This window comes from Mastacembelus armatus, chromosome 8, assembly GCF_900324485.2.
Source record: "Mastacembelus armatus chromosome 8, fMasArm1.2, whole genome shotgun sequence".
Lineage (NCBI taxonomy): Eukaryota > Metazoa > Chordata > Actinopteri > Synbranchiformes > Mastacembelidae > Mastacembelus > Mastacembelus armatus.
In genome coordinates, this window is record NC_046640.1 from 17,869,620 (window position 1) to 17,896,729 (window position 27,110).

The 27,110-nt window shown below is 39.4% G+C and overlaps 2 protein-coding genes across 2 annotated transcripts; one reads left to right on the forward strand and one right to left on the reverse strand.

Annotated features, from left to right (window-relative positions):
• The first annotated feature begins 1,718 nt into the window (after positions 1-1,718).
• Positions 1,719-9,054, forward strand: gtpbp1 (GTP binding protein 1). Its single transcript, XM_026324785.2, has 13 exons — positions 1,719-2,147; positions 3,404-3,515; positions 3,684-3,864; positions 4,117-4,300; positions 4,696-4,860; positions 5,074-5,197; positions 5,377-5,491; positions 5,573-5,717; positions 5,841-6,023; positions 6,167-6,302; positions 6,688-6,866; positions 7,289-7,447; positions 7,994-9,054. The coding sequence occupies exons 1-13, from the start codon at positions 1,953-1,955 to the stop codon at positions 8,108-8,110; spliced, it is 1,995 nt and encodes a 664-aa protein (XP_026180570.1). The 5' UTR covers positions 1,719-1,952; the 3' UTR covers positions 8,111-9,054.
• A 75-nt stretch (positions 9,055-9,129) lies between these two features.
• Positions 9,130-20,564, reverse strand: sgsm3 (small G protein signaling modulator 3). Its single transcript, XM_026324784.2, has 21 exons — positions 20,397-20,564; positions 17,043-17,130; positions 16,664-16,749; positions 16,368-16,431; positions 16,017-16,228; positions 15,718-15,825; positions 15,177-15,320; positions 14,742-14,937; positions 14,298-14,443; positions 13,744-13,977; positions 13,417-13,599; positions 13,153-13,308; positions 13,019-13,073; positions 12,851-12,900; positions 12,512-12,664; positions 12,325-12,395; positions 12,049-12,097; positions 11,826-11,911; positions 11,559-11,681; positions 11,224-11,284; positions 9,130-10,766 (listed from the first exon to the last, which is right to left on the reverse strand). Exons 2-21 carry the CDS (start codon positions 17,047-17,049, stop codon positions 10,683-10,685), a joined length of 2,268 nt encoding a protein of 755 aa, XP_026180569.1. The 5' UTR covers positions 17,050-17,130; positions 20,397-20,564; the 3' UTR covers positions 9,130-10,682.
• Between the last annotated feature and the right edge of the window lie 6,546 nt (positions 20,565-27,110).

Below are 27,110 nucleotides of genomic sequence, written 5' to 3' on the forward strand. Positions count from 1 at the left end.
TTTAGTTTTGTAGAGTCTGACTGTGTGCATGTGTACATGCTCCCAACATAAAAACAATCTTTTCATAACTACAAGTGCCCTATAAAAGTGCCCTATTATTAGGGCACTTTTATACTAGGAGACACGATTTGAAGTCAAATGGGATCTTACAGCTCTACAAATAACTCATTTTGACAGAAAGTGAGAAAACTGCTGCTAATCTGTGATTGAGGAAGGAAACGGATATCATTCATAGCATTTTGTAACTACACAACTCTTTAAATTATGATCACTGACAGAAAAGTACACACAATTAAGAGTTTTCATGTGCACTTCCATGGAATTTATTTCTGCTGTTCCTTCTGTGTGTTTGCTCACAAACAGTGTGGGGTTTATTCTTATCTCAAGCAGCTGGCATGTATCAGAGACAAAAAACCAAAAGTGTCTGAGCCACAGCATAAACTGTGTCAGCCTCATCCTCACATAATTTTATTCTCTCTATGCGATGTTTTTTTTTTTTTTTTTTTTTTTTGGGAAGATAAATCAAAATGGCTTTCCATTTAGAAACTGAGGATGATGTAGATTGCTTCATCTTGCCCCATGACCGGGTCTCAAGACACTCAGCTGATCTAACACAGAAACTTCAATACCCACAAACTATAAACTAATACAAATCTTTCACTGTAAAAAGAAATTGATTCACTGTCACACCGCACTAATAATGCACAGTTTGTAATCAAACAACACAAACCTTCACGACATATCTTTCTGTGTAATTAATTCTAATCGACATGATTGGCACAGCAGACCATTAGAAGCAGAGCTGACTGCTTTGACTGTTTTACTTTAAGAGCTTTGACTGGAATTACGTAATGCATTGCGTCTGCTCTGATACTGTGTGGAGTTTTGTCCTCTATTGGCCTCCTGTGGTTACTGTGAGGGACTGCAAGACTACATGAAGACTGTCTGCTTAAATTCATAAAATAAAGAACTGATATGCTGAACAAAATTAAATCCATTTCTCAAAAATGGCTGACCCTCATAATTAGGACAAAGTGACCAAAAAAAAAAAAAAAAAAAAGTGTTGGATTCTCTGTTAAAGTCAAGCAAAGCGGCTGAGAGCAAGGTTTTGGTCTAAGACACCCAGCCTCCAGTCACCATCCTGTCTACTGGCCTGGCCTGGGTGCAGCCTTTACATCTTTTAGATTATTTCTCCCTCTAAAGACAATGAGTCTTCAGACTAATAAAGTATTAAGAGCCAGAAACATTACACATTTGAACACTGCCACATTCATTTAAACAGGTCTGGTCCTCCTCCTAGTTAAATAGAACTGCGAATAGCCAAAAACCAAAAAATAACAATGTAATATTCATTATTTTAACGATCAGTGTACGTTAGAATACGTTGTACTCATATTTCTCTCCACTATTGTTTACTCGTTCCACAAAAACTTCAGCTATTTTGTTTACATCGACTTATTATTGGCTCTATAAGCAGGAAAAGAGGTGATTTAAATCAGACACATTTTATTAGGTCAACATTAGTGCAGCGAGTATTACACTGTGATTACACCATTGTCCTGCTGCTCTGAGAGAGACAGGCCCATTTAATCATATGAACGACCCCCTCGCTGGTATTGGTCCATTGCAAACTTATTCAAAGTGACTGAAACACTATTGGTGAATAACAAATAAAAAGGCACGTACACACGCGTATCCACGCCTCTCTCATAATTACCAATGAGGTGGTGGCAATTTTATTTAAATGCATGAAATGGAAACAGACAGTACATAAAAATAACCACGATGTTACTCATATGTTAGACGAGCTGCGTTAATGTTGGCTAATTAACTTTGGCTTGTGGGGTTTGCGGTGCACCGGGTAGCTGCTGTGCGTGTGTATGTTTGGCTGGTCGCCGTCATCACAACAACTGGGACGGCTTGAATTTTCTTAGTACCGGACTGGCATAGAAATGGCTTCGATAGCAGCCGCGCACGAACCAGGTATAAGCCCGGGCTCCATACCGCTGGCTGATGCGTTAGTCCCCGCGAGTATATTCGCTCCAGACCGGGGAGGATGCGGAGACGACGCCGGGGATGAGAGCTTCGATGATGGGGACATGATCAATGGCGAGACCGAGGACCGTGGGGTTGACTTTACTAGCAAGGTAAAGCTAGGCCCGGATATAAATAGCACTGCACGGCTAAGGTTAACCTAGCTGCTTATGAGGACGAATGAATGAATGAATGAATGAGTGAACATGTTGTTTCATACTGTAGCTACTGAGCACCTTCACATTAGCACCTTCACATTACACACGACCTGCTTCACTGTAGGTTGTTTTTGCTCGACGTTAAAGAAAATGGCCAGCTGTGGCTAATGGTAGCGCCAGCTGACGCTTGGGATAATCATCATTATGATTGATTAATGGTTATTACCTATCGGACGAGGCATATTGCACCATATGCTACCACAGCTAACTAACCGTGAGGCTGTAGCGTTTACGGTCTAAAGCCAAAGGGACGAAAATGTTGTCAGACAAACCAAAACACCGAACTGACCGGGTGAGTTAACAAAGACAAAACATAGAGGCTCATATTCCACAAAATAAACACAATAACGTCATGAAAGAGCTGGACTAACAAGACAAGCACGGCAATAAGTACAAACTGCATCAGCCTAGGTAGCTATTAGATAGTCGGACTTAATGCTGTCCACCTGTACGTGTGGGTCAAAATACACATTTGATTATGTCTTTAAACAGATTGCACAGGGTTGCATCAGGGAGGCAAGTCCCTCCCCTCACCTTTTGTCAGCTTCATCAGTTTGTGTCAGTCTGATATGCTGCTCAGTGACTGTCAATAAACTCATGCTGGGATCAGATTCTGTAGATTATATTCATAGGACATGTAGGATATACACCTTTTGGTCAATCAGTCATCAGTTTACTTCCAAATCTCATTTAAGTATATACTATAGGACTATATACTATTAATGTACTATTACTATTGATATACTTATGCTATTAATAGCACCATCATAACCAGACTTGCATTTTACCTTAGTAGTGAAACAAAAACAAAACTTCTACAACAGCAGAATAATTTGTTCTATTAATTTGTTCTGTAAAATTTCTTTATTACACTTGGAATGAATTGGTCTTCTATTACATGCTACTTGCTTGATCTTAATAAAAACCCAAAAGCTGATTTACTGTAGTGCTTTAAGTTTATATGTAAGGAGGGATACTAGTACTGCACTTGTGTGCAACCTTAAGGTGTTTCGTGGGAAGAAAGGCAGCTGTGTAAACCCTCTAGGTTTACTTCCTATGATACTGAATATAAGTGTTATCTGAATGGAAGAAAATGTCATTGTCATCTAAAATCCAGTCTGTCAACTCTCTGCCTTCCTGGAACTGAACAGCTAGCACTCGTCAGCCCAAATGCAGAGCAGTACGAGTCATTACTACGCCAGCTACGGGACAGAATGGAAGAGGGATGTGGAGAGACCATCTATGTGGTTGGACTGGGATCAGGTGAGAACCATACAAACAGCTCATGCTCTTAAAGTATTCAGCATCTCCTTCAGCTGTACAAAAAAAGTTACACAGCTCACAGAATTTTGCTCCTAGTTTTGAGTCAGGACCCAGTTGTTAAATTATGTACTTATCTCTTGTTCCCCTGCCTCTTTTTCTCTGTTGTAGATGGTGGTGACTGGGGTCTGGATGAGAAAGATATGGAGGCCTCAGCAGCTACAGTGTGCTCGATGTGTGAGCAGCTGGACGCTGACCTTATCACACTAAGAGAGCGCAACGAGGCTGCTGGTTTGGTACGTGACTATTTGATCCGCCGGCGTGTGGGTGAGCTGGACTTTCTGGAGGTCAGGTGAGTGGTCAGGACCTGGAATATAGAGGAGTCATTGTTACAGTCCAGTTTTGCTCTTTTTTGACGTTTTTCCATTGCTTGTCAATATATCGATAGATAACCATCAACCACTTTTCTCTTTACATCTTGTTTGTGTTGGCTCATCTTGAGCTTCCAAGGCTTTCCATTTTTACCACATTAATTTGGCTTAATGGCACATGTCAAAGATATGCCCATACTCAAATTCTATTTTGGTGGTCTTGTATCACTCAGGGTTGCAGTGGTGGGTAATGTGGATGCTGGTAAGAGTACTCTACTGGGAGTGTTAACGCACGGAGAGCTGGACAATGGCAGGGGCTTTGCGCGTCAGAAGCTCTTCAGACACAAGCATGAGATGGAGAGTGGCAGGACCAGCAGTGTGGGCAACGATATACTGGGGTTTGACCAAGAGGGACAGGTGAGGGGGTTGAGACATGGCATAGTGGAGGTGTACTCGTTACCTGACTATAAAAGATTTTTAATTCTTAAGGAATTAAATAATATATTTTGAATTTAATTCACAGAAATCTCTCAAGTGTAAGAAGGATGGTTCTTAGTGCCCTTTTGTATCTGAACAGTTAATACATGTTCAAGGTGTCACAACACGTTAGTTATTATTGGCCAGTGTTCATCTTTAGAGCAGACCTTAGTAATTGAAGCTCAGGTGCTCTTCCTCATGGGCTTTACATCAGGACCAGAAAATTAGAAATTGCATTACATGGCACAGTGACGTTCAGTACACGTGACATAGAAATGACCTCCTTGCGAAGCAGCACATGAGCTTTACTGTAATGCTGTGGATATAACTTCCAGGTGGTGAACAAACCAGATAGTCATGGAGGAAGCCTTGACTGGACCAAAATCTGCGAGAAGTCCTCCAAGGTCATTACCTTCATAGACTTGGCCGGCCATGAGAAATACCTCAAGACCACCGTGTTTGGGATGACTGGACACCTGCCTGACTTCTGCATGCTCATGGTCAGAAGAGAGGGGTGTTTTTGTGTATGGGAAATAGGAAATTGGCATTAGGCTGATAGATATCACGAATGGGTGCCATTTATTACAAATATGTCCATGCATGTAATTTTATCTACTAAGTTGAAATATTGTACCCCTACAATGAAGGGTATATATTAATTTCTGTCAAAGTATTGCAATTAATTTCTATACTTAAATTCCGTCCCTGTCCAGGTGGGCAGTAATGCAGGTATTGTAGGGATGACCAAAGAGCACCTGGGCCTGGCCTTGGCTCTGAATGTTCCTGTGTTTGTGGTGGTAACCAAGATAGATATGTGTCCAGCCAACATTTTGCAAGGTCAGTCTTCTGGAGGCCCCTTTTTTACTCCCTATACTGTATTAGCCTTATGTACAACATTTACAATATATCTGGTGTGGATTTATTGGATAATTGCTGATTTCATATGAAGTTTAGCTATATTTTTAGTGAAACCTTAATCTCCTGTAATTCTTGTGGTCTTGCTTTGGTCAAAACAGAGACACTGAAGCTGCTCCAGAGGTTACTCAAGTCCCCTGGCTGTAGGAAGATCCCTGTGCTGGTACAGAATAAGGATGATGTTATAGTTACAGCTTCAAACTTCAGCTCAGAGAGGTACTCAGCCTTTCCCAGCTAGATTCAGTGCAACAGTCTCAAAGTTCCTGTGTAACCTGTTTGTGTGTTGTGTTCCCACAGGATGTGTCCCATCTTTCAGATCTCCAATGTGACTGGAGAGAACATGGACCTGCTCAAGATGTTTCTCAACCTCCTCTCCTCCAGAACCTCCTACCGAGATGATCAACCCGCTGAGTTTCAGATAGATGACACCTACTCTGTACCGGTAAATACTGGCACACCGACAAATTCGTATTACTAAATTCATTTTACTCTGTGTGATAGCCAGTTAAGGGCATGACTACCCAACACTCTCTGAACTAGCGGCCATGCTGTATTTGTATCTCAGGGAGTGGGAACAGTAGTATCAGGAACTACTTTACGTGGACTCATACGTCTGAACGATACCATGCTGCTGGGGCCAGATCCACTGGGCAGTTTCATCCCCATTGCTGTCAAATCAATCCACCGCAAGAGAATGCCTGTGAAGGAGGTTAGAGGTGGCCAAACTGCCTCATTTGCTCTAAAAAAGGTAGGAAGAAAAATGTCACTAAAAATATGGTCTAACCTAGTCTAGAAGGCCTTAAAGGACCTAGAAAAAAAACACTGTGGGATAACACTTGTTTTATCTCTGTCTTTTGTCACCTGTGCCTCTCTGACCACATGACTCCACAGATCAAGCGTTCGTCCATAAGGAAAGGCATGGTGATGGTTTCCCCAAGGTTGAGCCCACAGGCAACTTGGGAATTTGAGGCTGAGATCTTGGTACTGCATCACCCCACTACGATATCCCCTAGATACCAGGCCATGGGTGGGTGACAACAAACACAAACAAAGGGCACCTATGTTGTGGATGAGTTGTTCGGGGGGGGGGGATGCACGTTAAATACGTTTCCACCAGGACCTTATGCCAACAACTGGACATTGAAGTATCTTAAAGATTTGCACCTAAGTTTCAAAGTGGCATGTCAAATTTCTAACGTGGTTACTTGGAAAATTTGCACAAAAGAATTTGTTCAAGTGTTGCACACACTTAACATGAACACAAAAAAAAACAAACAAACTGCTTAATCATTCACAAATGGTGCTGTCTCATACAGTAAGTCACATATGTGTTTAGGTGACTGTTGCCTATGCTGAAAAAATAAACTCACTTTATCTCGGTTGTCTTTCTTCCTCTTCAAATCACCACTCAGTTCACTGTGGCAGCATAAGGCAGACTGCCACCATCTTGTCCATGAACAGAGACTGCTTACGGACAGGTGACAAGGCTTTAGTCCACTTCCGCTTCATCAAGACCCCCGAATACCTGCACTGCGACCAGAGGCTGGTTTTCAGGGAGGGACGCACCAAGGCTGTGGGGACCATCACTAAGGTAGCAAAGTCCTGTGGAAGGGTTTACACTGGGATGTGGCTAACATGCTATGGCACATCATGTTCAAGATGTCCCTGTTTTCCTGTCAAAGTTTTGTGCCAGGTTCTTAAGTTTTACAGTGGGTGGAATTGTTTTCAGGATATCTGCTGTTTCTATCAAAGGAAATCTGTAAAGCTAACGACAAGTTCCCACAGCAAAGGAACATTCTGAGAAGGCTCCTTTCTCAGAAGCAGAACGTTTATAAAAATGACTGATGGTAGGATTAAAATTCTATAGTTTCTTTACATTTTTCCTTTCAAAATATACTTCATTTAGGAAGTGCTTCAGAATGAGAGGTGGGATTTGTTGTATTTTTCTTTTTTGCTTAACCCATAAGAAAACTTTCCCTTTCAACCTCACATACTAGTTTACATTCTTTTCAGCTGTTGCAGTCTACCAATAATTTACCATCAAACTCCAAACCTCCACAAATCAAAATGCAGTCTACAAAAAAGGCACCACTCCGAAAAGAGGATGGCACTACTGCTGCCTGCGATGATGTAGCAACGATAGCACAGTCAGCGAGCCCAAACACACACATGGTGAGTCACGACTGAGATGGTGGTGCAGATATTATGAATAACTTTATGGAGGTGCTATTTGTTACAACTGCTTTTCTGTTGTTTCTCATTGGCTTTCCTGCCTCTTCCTGAGTACCTGCCCTAAAATGGCTGTTCTTTTCTAACTCATTAACATTTGTCTGTCCCTTTTCATGCAAAACATCTTACCTCACATAACATCCTGCATTGTTTTTTGCTTCTTATTCCTAAACTCTAACTTTGTCATGCCACATCACTTCTTTACACTTTCTCCCTCTCCTTTGCTTGCGTGGCTGGCTTCCTAAAGGGGGAGGTAGATGAAGACCCTCAGATAAAGGAGGGCAACAAAGAGAACAAGGTAAAATGGGTTGATTCACAGGTAACCGTGCCGTATGTAAATAATGGAGATTGTATTTTACAAAGCAAGATGGTTGCATTTGAAGCTGTTTTCCATAAATACATTTTGATGTTACCATAACTTAATAAAAAACTTAAAATATACATGTGGGTTTGGCCTAATTAAGTTATTATGGTATTTCTCCATTGTAGCCAAAGTCAGGAGGAGGTGGCCGGAGAAGGGGTGGCCAGCGGCACAAAGGAAAAAGCCAGAACAGCAGCACCAACTCCACATCAGCTCCCTCTTCATCAGGGATAGGAGGCTGCTAAACTGTCCTCATACCCCTTGCAAACCTCCCTCTCTGCTATCACTCCACCAAGTCTCTTCATCTCACAAAACATTGAATACCACTGATGTTTGGAGAAAGACATTGTCCTTATTACTCCTTGCCTTGTTACACCAGGTCCTGTATCATTAATTTTTAAAGGGAACACAAAGGGTCATTCCACAAACCAAAAGACATATACATGAAGGTATTTTAATGTCACCTGCCTTGATTCTTTCGAATAGTTTGAGTGAAATAAAGCAGTGTAGTTTCTGAGGTTAGCCTTTCTCAGGATGATAATTTATTGAATTTTATCCATATTTAATGTGTGTCTGAAATGTACAATTCAATTCACTGGCTCTATGTCAGTGAAAGGGAGGGAGGCTATACCCAAAACAAAGGTCCAGTACCTACATGAGCAGCTATACATGGAACTCCCCCATTCCTGGTGTATTTGCAATGAAAAACAGTTCCTCTACTATTTATACTGCATATGTAAAACAGCTGAGCTCTGATTGCAATGATGCCATGGTATAAAATGTATGCAAACCACAAGTGAATGTAGCAGAGGGCATATAGTAATTTCAAATTTCAGATATGGAACTAAAAGCAGCATTTTACATTGATCCTTTATTTGGCATACAGGCAGAACGGTGACTTTTGATTGGTCTTAGTTCCTTCCACTTACTCTCACCTGAGCTTTATATTCAGTAATATCTATCATGCTTTCACTGTCATCCATGTAAAAACCTCAAATAGTGTTAGTACAAACTAATACAGCACATAATCTTTGTCCCTCAACAGTTGCTTATAATTAGAAGTCATGCAGTACTTGCAGTGCTACTTGTAACTCTAGTACCCCAAGCATTATGGCCTGTTGCTTTTAACGTGAAATTTTAAAACACACTTCGCCGCTAAGACACTGACCAATAAACAAGTTTTACTGAACTTTTCAGTGCCTTTTTGTCTATGTGCAGTTCTCAAATGTCCTCAAGTAATATGAAACAGGAAACTTAACTTGATAATGTAATTGTTGGAGTGGGAAAACGTAACTTGGAATAAATCACCAGGAAAAGAGGTTTCAAGATTTATGTTATTTTTCTCAAATATACTCTTGTACAGTAAGGGTAGGACTGTGGTTGCATAATCGCTTCTCAGTTCTATGTGTTACAGAAGGAAGGTGGGAACCACTGGTTTGATTTTCTTTGAGAAGACACCAATCAGCAGAATATTTGTGTGTATTTCTATTGTAAATGTTTATCTATCAACATAATGTGATTTACACAGGTTAAAATCTGAAACTAATTATGTTTCCTGCACATGGGAAAGTTATGAAAAAACAATGAAGGTAAAAAAATAAATAAGAAAATCTTGACTGAAATTGTACTAAAACTTTTCACCTGCAAGATCTAATCTGCTTCTTGGCAGGAAAAGCAACCAATACAGCTAAATTGTTGCTATTATATGCAGCAAGAGCCAAAACTTAAAAAAAAAAAAAAAAAAAAAATCACTAAAGAAGTGAACAAAGTGTACAATAGGTTTGCTTACCTGTGCATCACAAAAAATTCAAAAAGAATTCAGTTTTGTTAACATATCAACCCACTCAAGTCCCCAATTATAGTCTCCTATTTTTAAGAATGGTCCACGGTTTGGCAATCGCAAGTATGTGCAGTTTTAAGTCAGCACTAAAGTTCTGTTCTAGATTGCTTTAACATGCAAGGGTACATTAGTCAGAAATGACAGTAACATTTATTTACTGTAGATTGTAACACAAAGTATTTATGTACTTCATTTACATTATGTCATACAAGTGCACACTGCTCACTACCGCTGCGAAGGTAGCACACATATCCATAGTGGTGTATCACGATTTGAAAGGGCTTCGCTTGGCATGTGCAACATTACTGTCTAGTGAAATATTTTTCAGAATTCCTGATACTGAGGAAAGCAGCATTCCTCTCAAAAAAAGTAAAACAGCTCCAATAAACAGGCATACGAATGTTCTGTTTTAGCCTTAATATTTGGCAATTTACAGGGAATGTGGAATTTTGACCCATTTAAAAGGGTCAGTGTTGTGGTGATCACCTGGTGCTGCATTTATACAACCAATGGAACAGAATGGGCTGTACATCTCACCCCTGCACAACACACACACAGCTATGAAAAGGCTGTAAGCCAGTATAGTTAGTAATTAAGGATTCCTTAAGTGTTCCAGTCCAGTGGGTACAGACATTTCTGTACTGCAGCATGCCTTCCTATAGTTTCAACTGTGATATTTAACCTCCTGTACTGATTCTGAATAAAGATAAAGTATGCATCTTAATGCACACATGCCTCAGGTTACAAGAGCCAGTCAGTCTTTATGACATGAGAGTTTCAGTTTTATCATTAGGATTTCACCACTTTTGAATGCTGAAAGGTGATGGGACAGATAGGGTCTGTGAAACAGTCACTTACTGTAGCAGACAAGAGTGTCTTATTTATGACTGACAGTCTGCAAGAATCAGGTGAAGAGACATCAAACATACACAGACGCACAGGACAGGGTAGGATTCTGCTGTTTTTATGCTGTGTGTCTAGCCATCGATGTCCCAGCTGAAGAGATGATGTTTCACCAACATGTCCTGCACTCCTTCTTTCAGTGGCCTCTGCTCCTTCTCCTGGGAAAAAAAGAAAAAAAAGTGTAAATCATTTACCCAAGGACGAATTCATGACATGACGGCAACAAAAAAATGTTTTTTGGCACCAATGCATCTACTGCAGTGCTAAATGTGAGAAGGCTCCGCAATGCTACAAAATGAGAAAAAACATAGTAAAATATATAATAGACAAAAACTGGAGAGATGACATGTTTGATAGGGTGTGATAAAGCAGCAGCTACTGTATGTAAACTACATACATCTACAGTGTCATACAAAATATGTTACCTAGAGATCCCAACTAAAGAGGTGATGCTGAACCAGCACATCCATAACTTCTGCTTTCAGAATAGCAGATTTCTGAAACAGTATAAAGTTAGTAAAAAGTTTTTCCCTGAATAATAAGTTGTCCTTGAATAGTAAGGGTTGCTTACTCATGCTCTATATGAGGATGTTGGGGTGGATCTGCCTTTCTTACCTCTTTTTTGTCAGGTAGCTCACAATCTTGGGAGAGACTGAAGGCAAACTTCGATAGGACCCTGAAAAGACAACAGTCATTTTTGTCAGATTATGTGTTCACAACTTTTCTATTATATAACTTTCTGTCTGTTTAGTCAATTTTCTTATATTTTACCATGATAAAATAATGCCGGGTAATGTGGAATACAGCGAGTGAAAAACACACAATGCATTTAATACTGCCAATAAAGCTTACCTTAACTATTGATGATTTATTTGGTAAAAGTTTCCATACTCATTCCATACTTTTTTTTTTAAATATAGTTTTTATTTATATAGTTATGCATTTCTTACCTGAGCTCACATTTGATCTGTACCCATCCAGGACTGCGAAGGAAGGACCATGGATGATACCATTTTTCTACAGCAGCCATGCTGGAACACAGTACCTCCAACCACAGGTGCAGCACCTGCTCACTAACACACATTCGGAAAACAGCCCAAGTGTATATGTAGATATACTCATAATACATGGATTTATACATTTTTAAACTTGCTGTCTCAGATTCCATGTACAGAGTAACTGTGATGACTTACTGTGTGTCAGTGTGGAAAACTTACTTGAGGCCAACACAGACAAGAGACCTAAACTTGACGTCCATCTGAGCATGTGCTGAGTCGTGGCTCATGTTGACCGACTGCACTGCCTGGGATGAGCAGACAGGGGGCAGTCATGTACTTCTATAGGCTGCACATATAGTCATGGCTCTGTCTCACTAGAATAACATTACTTAAAGAAATACTTACTGTTGAAAGCTAACACTAACTTTAAATGTGTACTCACTCTGTATAGCAGCTCCTCTGGTGTTAAAACTTTCCCATCTTCATCTAACCTGGTAAAGACAATGAGTAACTTATGTTATAAGACAGGAAATCTCTGATATGCACAGAAATTTCTCTTAAAAATGTCATAGATGAATTCACAGTTTTCATCAGATTCACTGGTTTCACACCTGCAGGAGTTTTACAATATCCAGCACCCAAACTAAATATTTGGGTGAATACAGAGTTTGACAAAACAAAGGAAAAACACCATCACACTGGTCTGTCTCAGTGTTACCTGTAGGTTTTACACAACACCAATCTGGAGTAGACAGAGTTGAAGTCCCTTTCTACCTCTCTACTGGCTGCCTAAGAGATGGAATGGATAAAATTTTATACAGAACTTTATACAAAACTCTGTTGTATTATGCTATGTTGAAAAAAAAAAAACAACAACAAAAAAAAAAAAAACAAAGCTCTCCTACTTCCTCTATGAATAACCAAGGGTGGCATGCTCCCCCCAGTATAGACGGTTTCTTGAGACCATGCTGAAAGATGGCCTTGAGGGCTGGACACAATGTGCCCCTGGCCAAGTCTGTCACTGCCTCTGTCACAGAATCATCACCTGCTAATGAGTACTGGGGACAGACACAGCACCACCACTCAAAGTTTAGAACACTCAAAAAATAAATATTCAGAATACTGGAAAGGGAATGTGAAGAAATGGGATTACAAGCATTGATATCACATGAATCAAATTGAATTTATAACGCCTGGACAAATCAAGCAAGTCATTTGAGGTGAACATGAAACTGCATACTTACCTCTTTGCTTCTTTCATCTAGGATCTCCACAAATTTTGCTGGAAACCAACCTGTTTCAGGTTGAGTTGCAAGATAAGGTATGTTTGAAAGGACAGTTCATTGAACAAAAAAAAAAAAAAAAATCAATTCTGATAACAGTGATTGTTGATACCTAAGAAAAGCACAAACCTCTAAGCCCATTGAGCTCCCCAACCCAACAGTGTTCATCCTTCTGTGAGATGATCTGAGGGAGAAAGATAATATATTGATTAAGAATTAGAAACACCAATAAGCAGTGTTTTGTTATGTAAGTCATGACTCACAGTGATGATGTCATTCTTTCTAAAGCCCAGTTCATCATCGTCATGTCGCTCAAAGTCGAGCAAAGCTTTTGCTCGTCTCCGCCGATTGCGGGACACAACAAGGAAGTTCTCATGATCGCGCTGGTGGCTCTCCATGGAGTAGTCAGGAGTCAGGTCCTTAGGAAACCAAATGGAAGAAGTCAGTGACCTTCGTATTTTGGTTGATTCACAGTCCAGAACAGGACATAAACCACACTGTTCCTGTACTGCAGTGTGTGAACTCACAGTGCTGGAGTGTCGTGGGTCCAAACAGCGGAAGTGCTCTGCAGTGCGAGCGATGGCCTCTCGTAGGGCAGCAACCAACTCAGTCTGCTTGATGTTCTTGGATTTTAGAGCCTCCGCTTCATCCTCTCCAAAAAGCAGAGAGCTTAGGGTGGACTTCCTGCGGAGGGACTGTCTCCTCACCACCTGAACAAATACAATATAAGTCATTTGTTTTCTGTGTTATTTTGAGTAAATTGACAAATTCAGTTTCTGATCAGTCCAACTATTTTGCACAATCATAAGTATTCTCAGCACACGTCATTTCTATTTCAGTAGAAAAATACTGACCTTGTTAAGATTGGTGTTGAGCGTTGTATTATTTCCATTGTTGAGCTGTGCCTGTTCATTGAGGATGTAGGCTAGGTGCTTGTGTCGGTGGGCTTCTAAAGTTTCCTGAGACAGTGTCCCTGCTAGCCTCATAGCCTCCCCAAGGACAGTAGGTCCATCTCTGAGCTGGCTAGGCAGGTCTGACAGAGTATTAAAAATGGATGCAGAGTTCTCTGATGATACAAGTTCCTCCTCCTGTGGAGGCAAGGAGTAAATTTAACATGGATTATTACTGCATAGAAAGCTTTAGTCAACATTGACAGTATCTTATGAATAGCTGGTTTGGAATGGTACCTAACTATTGCGGTGTTTAACGCCTGTTGGCATGAATGAATGCAACATCATGTTTGTTAAAACAGAAATTATCATCATTATCTTCTATACAAGAAAATCAAATAGGTGTCTTTATAAACACTGGGTGACTGAAACAATAAAACACATTCTTAAACTCTTAGAACAAAGTAGATTGTATGAGGAAGTCAAGATTCAACAAGTAGGTGGTATAGTGCAAATACCTTGATCTTCAGCATCCCCAGAGTGACCTGGAAGAGAACCAGTGAGCCCTGATAAAAGAGCAGGTCCCAGATTCTAAGGAGCAAACGGATGTCCACCACACTGGCAAATGAGGTCAGGAACCAGTGTAGTGTGATCAATGACAACTCTGAATGAATAAGAAGGAACAGATGATGAGAGATTAGATGATGTTACTTTATCCGTCTATGTATCTATCCATCCATCCTTTATTTAGCCATTAATGTCCCACTAATATGCAGATTTTTTTTTCTTCCAGCAAGTCTTGGTCAAGATTGCAAAATTACTATAGACACATTAATCTCACGATTCTATTTTTTTTGTTTAGTATGGGATTTTACAATTTAATACAATCAAACTTTAATCAAAACTGGGGTATCACTCTATGCACTACATTCAGCTTTTGCGTTAATGCTCTTTTTGATTACCTATGTCATGTTCCAGCAGAAGGTGGTCGAGAGCTGGCAGGTACTGAACAATTAGCTGTCGGAGGACCCTTTGGTCTGTTTGGACTCCCAGTAGAGTGGAAGAGAAGTAAGATGGAGGAAGGAGGTCTTCAATCAGGGCACACATCATCCATAACACGTCCTCCTCCTCAAGAAAGAGCAGCAAACAGGAAACCACCTATGGGTTTCAAGACATAGGTTGGTGGAGAAGGGGAAAAACATGGGAACAAAGAAATACCAAAGGCAAGACAAAATAAAAGAGCAAAAATAACGTAAAAGCAATGTGATCGCTATTATAAGAAAATAATTTACAAACTGAAAGTGTGCATGCATTTTCTCTGTCCTCACTCACTTGACTCGTGTAATGCTGTTAGTCAAGGTGACATCAAATTTTTTATACAATAAATGTGATCTCACCATGCCAGTACCCTGACAGTACCCGATGTCTGGGTATAGCCAGGCAAGTCCTCGCAATACCCGTCTCAACCTGGGTACTCCAACACTGGTCAGACTGCTGAAACATGCATTGGTTGGCATAGTCCTTAACAAGTCCTTCTCTATCTGAAACAGAGGTCAATAAGGATCAACCATCATGATTACAAAGAACATTAGGAAAGGTTAGGGAGTGGGTACAGAGAAAAAAATACCGTACTAGTGTGATGTAAGCAGTCTGTTATCAAAAGTCTAATCAATTCATTTTTACAGCAAAACACCAAAAATTGATTGTATGAAAAAACAGATTCAACTTAGATTTGATTTTTTATTGAATCTGACTAAATCAAATTGAAAGTACTTGGCTGTTTGGTGTGACAATGACATTTCATGACATTCTTTAATTCCATTTAAGCAGTCATTTCCAATATTAGTGAGCAATGTTCTCAAAAAGTATTATGTTTGATAGGGAGACTGCGATAGGATTGTGATGGTTTACACTTGCATATGCAGCTAAGGAATCTACCTGTTTAGCTGTGATGGTGTCATCATTGGAGCTGTTCTTAATAATTTCTTTGTAGGAGATCTCTGAGGTCCTCTTCTTCTGCAGTGCTCCAGACAGACGCATCCACAGCTACAGTAACACATTGGACGTATTTAAAGCTCTTAAGCTTGTTTTGTGTCCTTTGCAATGACTAAAAATGTAATGACACTATAATCCAACTCTAGCACACTAGTAGCAATAATTTTAGATGTATTTTATTTCACTTTAGTATTATAGATAATGCCACAAATAGTTCACCATCGGCATGCAAGTCTACTTACCTGAGGCCTCATGCTGTGGGGTATTCCCCCTAACACCAGGGAACGCAGACGTTCAGAGCGTGGAAGGACGGGATCAATGAGCTCCCAGGTCAAATCACCCACTGTGTGATTGTGGGTGAACTCCAAGTGGGCTTGCCAGCGCAGTCGTTGCTGGGGGTCTTCACGCTGGGGTGAGCCTTCAGAGCCCAGCCAGGACCTGGGCTGTCCATTATCTGAATGCAATTAAGCATGTTTGAAAAACAGATAAGGAGCAAATTCAGGTAAAGTATGAAATTAATTGTCTGTTATTTAACTGTGATGGCTGTCTTAGAAACGGGCACACGTTTGTATTCATATGAGTAAACACATTACCTTCAGTGTCCACTCTGAAGCCAAACTCATCATATTTAGGATCAGACTGTTCCAAGGAGTCTTTCTGTAGAGACAAACAACATACGTATCAGTCAACTGTGAAAGACCCAGCTTTTCTAATGACAATCAAGTACAGCACCAGGACACCACCAGGTGTCAGTATCACATGAAGATCAGGTGATGTCTCTTCTCTGCAGGTTGCTATGATCTTAGGGGTCTTAATTCCTTTTGTTTAGAGACGAAAAAAATACTTTTGAAGGTTAGTATATAAGTAATATATGAAGCCACATCCTCACTTGATGACACTTGGCTAAAATGTCCTGGGGCCACATGCTTGGAGTGAGAGCAGAGAATGGCCCACCAGGGGCTGGTGTGTAGGTACCTGAAACAGAGAAAGTAGTGTATTAGAAAAACAGAAAACATGACACATACAACAAAACATTTACAATGATGAAGCTGGTTAAAAAAGAAACTCAAAAATAGTGTACAGTACTGTGAAAACATTTTATACAATGAATGAAACAACCAGTAACATTATTTCTGCAATTCAACATCAGTGTGTATTTGCAGTGGAAGCAATTGCATCTTGATGATAATGGCAGTTTAAAGAAACTTCTTTTTAAAGAGACAATTCTTAGCACTTATACTGGAAATCAAATGTATGCACATCTATACCTGACATTTTGTTGGTAGGTGACTGAACAGCTTCTATATGCAGAGGATGGAGTCACTCTGGAAAAACAGTCAACAGATAGCACCCACTCTATAGACAGGAAAACCAGAGAAAGGCATTTCAATACTGGATTATAGACAATCTGTGGACAATCCTGTAACAAAGCAAGGCTCCTTCTTTTAGCATTATTAAAGAGAAAAAGAGTCCTTACAACTGGTGAGGAAGAGGTTCAGAGAGAGAGAGAGAAAAGGGAGATGTGTTTGTGTATCTTCTCATGACCACATGACTACTGTACTTACCAGAGGCTAATTGCTTCACTTAACTCTGTCTCTGTGTGTGTGTCTCTGTGTGTGTGTCTCTGTGTGTGTGTCTCTGTGTGTGTGTCTCTGTGTGTGTGTCTCTGTGTGTGTGTCTGGTCTATTTTTAGACTATACAGGTCTTGCAGCAAAATTAAACATTCTGTGAAGATACTTTCAGATGACAACTATGAACTCATAAGCTACTCACTATTAATTTCAGTGAATAGCTTTATAAAATGTGAATTTAATCTTTTTTCTTTTTTTATTCAGAGGCCCTGACAACTTCTAATGTATAATAAATGAGGGGTGTATAATGTAAGTGGCTGACAGAAAACAGATGAATGTTACACTAATACATTTGGAGAATGCATAGTGTAACAGAGAGGGGACACTTTTTGCAATGTAAGCACAGATAAACTACACTCAAACAGCAACAGCCAACATCAATATTATAACAGCCAAAACCCCTAAAAGCAGCTCACCAACATGCAAACACTCTGCCAAAATGATTCATTCCAGTAGTAGGCATGCAGCTTTTGAAGAGGGATTTAGAACTTAAGAGAGATGAGAAATCAATTTGAGGTTTGGAGAGTGGCCAAGTACTTCCACACTAACACTGTGTTTAGTTCAGGGGAATACTGGGATGCTGGAGTAACTCCCTTACAAGAATGGTTTAATCACCTGCCAAGAAAAGCAGTATGACAGAAGCCCTTCTGCAAGCTACACTTATAAAATGAATCTAACTGCAAAATTCTGCAACAAAAAAGCAAGTTAGATGTCAATTAGTGACCGATCAAGCCATTTTTCAAACAACACCAAATATTTTCTGCTTCCAGCATGTCAAATATGAGAATGAACTGCTTTTTTGTCTTGTGACTACAAACTATTTTGCAGGTTTTACCATTAGACAAAAATTTGCAAAGTGAACAAGTCTATGGGCTCTGTGAAATTTCAATGGAAATTCTTTTTTATAATGTTGCTGACATTTTATAAACCAAACAATTAAGCCCAAAAAAAAAAAAAATCAGATTGCTGAAAATGACAATAGCCAATATGATAACCTTTGTGGTTCACTGTGCTGTCTTGCCTCTTTGCCCAGAGTTTTCACATAGAATTCCAGCAAATTTGTAAATTGTTAACAACTAGGTTCACAGTACCATGACATGTAACTATTTGTAGAAATTATCTGTTACTGTGGCTAAATTTAACCAAGAGGAAAAACCAATATTATATGAAAACACAGGGCTAGCACGATGTTATTATATTGGGATAATAGTGGCAGATATTCGAAAATTCAAATTTATTTCCTTTATTATGCTTACGTATTTTTCTTAAGTGAAATTCCAATATTAGTATTGACCTCACAGCCAGTAACAATGTGAAGATACAATATACTGTGTAATAAAATGTGTCTCACGCTTTCACTATCGTGAAAATCTGTATCTAAATGTTATAATAAATCATTACAGAATGTGTATATGTGTTGGAAAATGGCCAGACAGAAATGTTTGAACATCATCTCGAAAAAATTAAATAAAAGTACAATATTGACATAAAACAGTCATTAATATCAACTGACATAAGAGCAACTATGGCATGAATTGCAATTGCAATGGATAACCTACACAATAAATCTGTGGATAACAATGACAATAAATAATCTGTGGTTAACAATTAAAGAATTGATGTTTGGTGTACTATAACTTGTGGACCACAACATGGCAAAACCTACTAGAAAACCAATTCTCTGATAGGATAAAGTACTATAGTCACAGAAATCACAGTTATAGCATGAAGAGACCGAATAATTTCTGTAAGAGGACTTGGCTGCGCCTGTAACAGGGAGTCTTCCCATCTTACACAAGCTCTTTTTCTGTGCTCAGGTGCGGTTGTGCTCACCTGTGTTTACACATTGGTGAACACCCTGCTGTAAGAAAAGCAAAGAGAAACATCCTGCTCGACATACAGAAAGCATGTGTTCATGGCAAAGCCGTATTTTTACAATTGCAGAGAGAATCTGTATTATATTATTGTTATTGATAACTGAATGTGTAGTCCTGATTGCTTTCGCGACGCCTTCTATAGCCAGTTATTTCTCACAGTAACTACAACAGTGGTGGCTCATGTTCCCCTCTTGTGAATACGCCCACCTATGTCAGAATTACCGCCTTGTGCCCTGCCAAGTTAGCTTTGGCTGAATATAGGCACTCAAAGTTTTATTTGGTAGACTGTATTTTCACTTCTCTTTCACACACAGATCCATGCATAGTCTCAGTTACACACAGGGGCATATGCTTCTGTAGAGAACAGAATGTCACTTCTGAAGAGCAGAGAAACAAAAAGATATAAGAATATATGGGAAATTCCTGGAAATGGAGCGCAAGGGGGAGAGGGAGGGGTTGCAACTCTTGTCAATTCTGGTTTAACGCTGATCTGTGCACAGTGTTCAAGCTTTACTTACAACAAGTCATAAGACAGCCGATGTCAAACACATAGCAACAAGTGACTCAACAGGATTGGTGATATTGGTCAGAGAGTTCACTAAACGCACCAAACTACAACACGCTTCACTTTAAAGGTGCCTAAACCAGATGGTAACGTTACGCATTAGTTAGTTCATTAGACGATGAAGAAGAAAAATATCGATATGTCGAGATTTTGTTTAAGTTGTCCTGCTGCTTGTACTTGTGTTTATCCATTGTAATCTCGTCCTCTAGAAAGTATAATGTTCAACAGTTCATCAATAAATTATCGTTACGTCAAACTCCAGCTGACGTCAGGTGCAGTCAAAAAAAGACTGTAAAACGAGCAATAAGCTACCTGTTTTTTTTTTTGTTTTTTTTTGTAAGACAATACGTTTGGCCAAGTGCATTCATTTACAAATGCTATTACACAAAACATACGGTGAGACAAAGAGAAATTAATAGTTAAAACTCCTAACATCCCCCTCAGACACCAACCTAATGTACTGAGCCTGAGTTGCCAGCTGTTAGCCGTTATATGCTACCTTTAGCTTTTAGCTAACACTAGCAACAGCAGCTTGCGCGCATATCTTACCGTGACATTATTCTAGCGAAAACACACTCTTAAAATTTGTGTCGGGCGAGTCTTCGGTGGTTGGAAAACTGGAAAATACACCACGCTAAACCATCATTCGTCTGGCACTAATGCTTGTCCTGCGTTGTGCACCTGCTAGCGCCGTGGTATCATTACGCCCTTTAAGGTTTTTCCCTATCAATTTTGAGAAGTAGTTCCGTGTCCCGGAACTACACTTCTCATAGAAATATCCTTCCGCAGGGGATTGATGACGTAGGTACACGACGTATTTGTTCCATTCATTAAATTTCTCATTTCACTTCACCTTTTACTATCGTTTAGCTGTTTGTGAAAAGCATAAATGTGTGTATACTTGATTGTCTATAAGCTGACTGCATTTATTCATCGCTATAAAGAAAAACATTAACTTTCTCGTTGCTTGCCTCATTTATTCCTGCAGACATAAACCGGTGACATCACAAGCCCTATTTTCCCACTATACAATTGCTTTTAATTTTATTTGTACTGTATTCAGCTGATATTTTAAATCTTCATGACTTTTTTATGAAGATGTGAAAAACCTGTAGTATTATGTGAAAACATACCTATAACTGTTTTGTGCTATGTTTTTTAACATGTCAGGGGAAGATTGAAATACTCATGACAGGCAATAAATCAGTATTTGCTGTCTCTGGTATATATTCTTGTCTTGCTCCTAGGTTTGTGCACAGTTAAACTGTCACTAAACCAGACAGGGAAAGTGTTTCAGTGACAGAAACAAAGGAATCATACAATTGTAAACCTGTATTTTTAGTCAAATAAAGGAGGCATTATGTCACTTATTTTGTTACTGAGTCAAAGGTTTTACAGACTTGCTTTATTTATGACAGTGCCCCCAAGCTTCCATCCCCATCTACAAACGCTCACCAACCTACACATACAGTACACACACATTCACACAATCAAATGCAGACCTCTGTTATAAGCTGGGTGTGTCCTGGTGTTAGCAGCATTAAGAAGCAGTAGTCTACCCTGTTTTGCCCCATGTAAATTAGTATAAGTCAGGCCAGACTGGGTATTAAAACCATATGATCAGATGGATGGAGGATTCATGATGGGACCCAGCACTTTAATTTTGGAGGTGAAAATTTTGTTTGGTGAATGACTGTATTTTAATTTCTGGGTATAAAAAAATAAAATTGTGTGTAAGTGCATGTACATGAAAGCACATGTTGTGTAATGTCCTGACTGATGAACCAATAAGCCTTTAAAATACAAATTAGTGTGTCCTTGGATGAACACAACAGTTCACTCATGTCCATCGTTTTTCTTTACCACTGAAAATGAAATATTTATATATAATGAAAAGTTGGTATGGCCTTTTCTTTAAAAAATCTTTAAAAATCAGGGAAGCCAGATTGAGATGGTTTGGACATGTTCAGAGGAGGGACAGTGAATACATTGGTAAAAGGATGCTGAGGTTAGAGCTGCCAGGAAGGAGGCCTAGAGGAAGACCAAAGAGGAGGTTCTTGGATGTAGTGAAGGAGGACATGAGGATAGTTGGTCTGGATGTGGAGGATACAGAGGATAGGGTTAAATGGAGGCAGATGATTCGCTGTGGCGACCCCTGAAGGGAGCAGCCGAAAGGGAAAGAAGAAGACCCTTCCCTTCGTCTCTCTCTTCCTCCGCCCCCTTTCCATTCTGCCTCTGCCCTCTGACACATCATTCTGACGCAGACCTCTTCTAACCCTTTTGCATTGCTTACATGCTCAGTTTGCTGCACCATGCCAGAATGAGTCACATCATTAAAAATGCTGCAGCCTAAAGCCGACCTTGCCCACAGCTTGCTAGCAAAATAGCCTTAATAGTCCATACACTCTGTATGTCACAGCGATGTGGGTGTGGTTCAGTCCCTCTTTGCCACCTCATTTTTGCTACTCCCCCTCCTCTGGTGCTCATCTGTCTGGTTGTCACTGTCAAGCAAGCCCTGCATTTTACACTGTGGTTACTATGACGTCGAACAGAGGAAGCGAGAGGCGGAGGGAGATGTCAGGAGAGGAACGAGGAAACAGACAGAAACTGAGAAATACAGAGGGTGGGAGGATACATAAAGGAAACAGGGAGAAAAAACAAAGCTGCGATAAGAGAAGTATGAGTGAAAACAGAGGAGAATAAATTAATGATTCCAGAAGGTATGTGTATAGCTGAGGCACAGAAAAGAAGGATTAAGGACATGGGTACGGTAAAGAACAAAGAGAAAGCACTGGGAAAAAGAAACTAGAGGGAGGAGAGAAGACGTGGGCTGAAAGGCTTTTTATTGTTTGTATGAAGCAACAGAAACCTCAGGCTCACAGCCTTGTTATAAATGTAGGTGGGTTTTCAGTCATCTCAGAAGCTTGCATGCACACAGGCACATATGTGCAAGTGTTATTGACATGTTTATTGGATGAGATGAAAGAGTTTATTGATCTGGATGAATCAGCAGGTTATAGCATCAGATAGACCAGAAAAGAAAAGAAACAGAGGACCACATGTTGTCACTTGCTGCAGTCTTGCAGTGTTTCTTCAGGACAGAAGATGGCGCTGTTGAATTAGATCAGGTAGTATACAATTGCTCATGTATGTGGACCCTATTTCAGTAGGTTGTATTGGAAATCTAAACGTCTGTGTGCCCACATACCTGGGTGCACGCATTGATGCATATAAAAATGGTGTTGTGAGACCACTCAATCAGTGCTGTTCATGCTGCACATTCATTTTTTTGCATATTTGCATTATTTGTCTTTATTATGTCTATATGTTTTTCCAATATGCATAATAAAATCACAGAGTGTTATGAGTGCCTTTTGTGTTCACAGTCTAATATATTCATGTGAATATACAGCCTGAACTTGAAATCACTGAGCCAGAAGTTGATTACATCTACATGTCTTCACAGTCATATTAGAAATGCACTGGGCACCACTTAGAGCACACAGGTTGATGTAAACTATATGACATGGCCTCTACATTTGGGATCAATTACATCATGTATGCATACAAGTCCAGGATAAATTAAGCCAGGCTTGGTCTCTTGGGTTGGACCATAAGGCTTTGGCACAGCTGTTCCCTCAGTCTCTGAGGACCTCTCCTGTGATAAAGAGCATCGACAGTAAAGGGCAGCACCAACTATGCAATACAAGAGCAAGTAATATCCCTGGATGTTGTGATGGGAGTGGCTGATCTTTTTATTTATGATTCTAAATTTGAGGACGCAAGTGTTCGATACCTTAACAAAATATACCTTGATCTGTGACAATAAAAGAAAGCTCTACATGACAAAGGCAAGAAGAAAGCAAGAGGAAAGAGGGAAAAAGAGGGCAAAATGTGTAACTTTAATGGACAAACCTTACATTTTTCTTTCTATGTCTAAGCTTGTCTTTTCACTTAAAGAGGTCAAGTCATATGGGACGTGATACACACACATACACACATACAAACGATGATGGAAGGTCCAGAGGGACCAAAATACTGACCGAAGAGAAGCATAGGAGTTAAATTTATAATGTGTGATATAGAATATAGTGCCAAACAGGGAGAGATTGTAATCATAAAGTCACAGCAAAATTTGTAGATGTTATTTCATAGCATATAAAAGACCTGCATTATGTATCACTGCAATAAAATCTTTGTATTTCTACTTTAACAAAGTGCTACAAAAAATTTCATCATTAAAAGAGTTCTGAATTTGACAGTATAACAGAATATAAGGATTGGCAAACATCTTACTCTGTTGTCTGCTGTGAAACTTGATGGAGGCTGATGTTTGTGTCATTTCATTCTGTCCAGGCCACTCATTTTTTGCCTTAGTGATGGACACAGATAAATGGAAGTAGGAGCTGCATAAATCCCTCTAACCTCTTACATCCATTCTTGTATTTATGAGTGTGAGTATAATGATTGTTAACCCTTGAACTGTGCCTGTCTCTATGTGCTAATGCTGTCTAGATTTACTCAATGTTGACAGCGATACAGTATCTTAAAATAGCATAGCACAGTCCATTAAAAACTAGAAAATGTTGCTGTGCCTTGGACATCAGTGTTACTCAGATTTTTTTTTTCTTGTCATGGCTGAGTTTATTTTTGTCTGCTGGTGTTTGGCAGCTGTGTTATGATATTTTATTCTGCTGTTTTTTTACTGTAACAATAAGAAGAAGTCATTTATTATGATTGTTATGTTGAACTGGTTTTCTGAGACGAATCAGAAGTTTCTAACCAAGCATAATATTATATATTTGCTTTAGAGAACTGTCCTGCACCCAGCCCATTCACATAATTATTTCCCTGTAATACTGGCACCACTGGGAACCCAACCTTGTTTTTGTATTATAGGATAGCTAATCACATTTCCACTTTCTAAACACATTTCATATTCAACTGAGCATTAGAGAAATATTTAAGTGAATAGAATGGATTTATGAGATAGCGTGTTGTTCACTGAATAAACTGCTGAGCTCATGTGCTACACTTAGCCACAATTACATCTATGGACTGTTTGTAAAGTGTTGTGTCAATCAACATTTCCAAAGAAGAAAAGTTCAAGTTTAATTATTTTTGGTTAATTGTGCCTCAGTGACTAATTAGTCTTCTGCATTTTATCAGATACACAAAACCTTTTTTAGGAATATCACCCTTAATCTTTGCACTGAGCTTGGTGTATGCCAATATAAGGTGACATAGTCAGATACTATAAAACAAGCACTTTCAGATAGCTTTGAAATACAGCTCATGACTTACAATATTTCCACACATCTCAGTGTGTATGTACTGTGTGTGGGTGTGTGTGTGTGTGTGCACATCTACATGATTTAAATTTGTCACTAAGTGTTGGTTAAGAGGATAAAAGAGCAGTGTGTCCTTGATCTGCATGCTATCTTAAATCACAGCTATGAGAATGTGTATGTGCAGTCTCCACATTGACTGGCTGTAATCATGCATTCACTTTGCAAAGATGTAATGGCTAAAAAGCAGGGCAATCATGGAAAAGCACACAGACAACTATTAGTCAATAAAATTGTTATAAGTTAAATTACTAAATGTATATTTGTGCATGTGTATTTTTGTGGTAATTCAGATATAATATGTACATGTATACATGAAAATATGACTGGTCATATTTTTAGCAATGTAGTGTCTGTTCTATTGAGCTGCAAGTGCAGAAACAACTCAGTGTGTGATATAGGAATGAATGGGGTGTCTGTAGGTTAGACCTGATACAACTCAGCTGATAGACAGTACTGTTTACACGCAGGCTGCTGATAAATGCTGTTGGGTCTTGCTGTTTGTGCAGTTTTACTAAAAACAAGCTTTGCAACCTCCAGTAAGTACACTGGACCTTTCCCCTCAACTAAACTATGTAAGGGCTTACACAAAAGCCCTCAACAGTCTGTTTCAGTGCAAAAACACTGGTCACAGCAGTTCATAGCTTAAACACTAACAGCATAAAGTCTAAGATCACCTAGAAGAAACAATAGTTTCTTCTGAAATAGTGATACATAACATTAACACTGGGTGCAATTGAGGTGCAGCCACTGTTACCACTGAGACTTCATTTTGAGCAAACACTTTGGTGAGTAACTGAACCAAAGAAACAAGGGCAACACTAACACCTCCAAGTTTTCAATAACTCCATCTGTAGGTGTGAACTCAATCATGCACAAACACAGATAATCACACAATTTAACATGTTAATTAGGGTACACTATGAAATACAAAAGTAAAAAATGTCTGTAACAGCTGGGCTCAAGTGTATTTTGGAATTCAGATATGCCATGTGCCATTCATTCTTGGTAGATTTGTTCAACTGGCCATAGTCATAAGGAGATCTTTGAGTGGCTACATTTAAATTTGATTCCAATCACAGATTATAAATAGGAACAGGAAGAGGCAGAAGCAGAGGGATGTATGGTAAAAGAATAAGAAATGGGAGGAGGAATAGGATAAAGTAGAAGTATGAAGGAAAGCTCAAGCAGAAATGGAGCAGGAGGTTGTGAAAAACACAAAGATAACATGATGTTATGAAATAATGAAAGTCACAAAAAATAACATGAAGGACCACAAGAAAAAGGCTGTTTCAAGCCCATTTTTAGTGGTGTTAACTAAAATATGTGGTTGGCTTCAAAGCATTCTTCTGCATCCTACAAAAAAAATCATGCTTTTTCACTGGTGTCCCTGTGTCCATTTGCATAAATGTGAGAAATGTGAGAGAGTTACAGCAATAAGCTTTGAGTAAATGGTTATTTATTCGTGTGAAATTACCAAGCTCTTCATGACTTGATGATGTTTGATTGAATGTTTGCTGAAAATTCCACACACAGTCTAGACCACGCAAACTTCACATGAAAGACAAATGTGGATTCAATAGGGTCTGAACACTTATGTGATGACATTACATGGCTGGTGGAATGTCATTATGGATGATGGATGGGTAGCTGCAAGTCTTTTCATTTGTGTACACTTAATGATATGCATTTAGCAGATCCAGGGTCTGCAGTGTACTCTGTGAATCACATACAAATATGAGCTGATTTGAAAATAATAACTGTTTAGTATGAAACAAATGGTTAACTCCAGGCTGAGACGCAGTTTTTCAGTGTGTCTTTTGTGAGGTTCAGCTGTGTTACACCTGTAACAACACCTATCAGTGATGCCACAGTGTACTGACACATCTTAATATTACTTTTGAACAATTGGAGT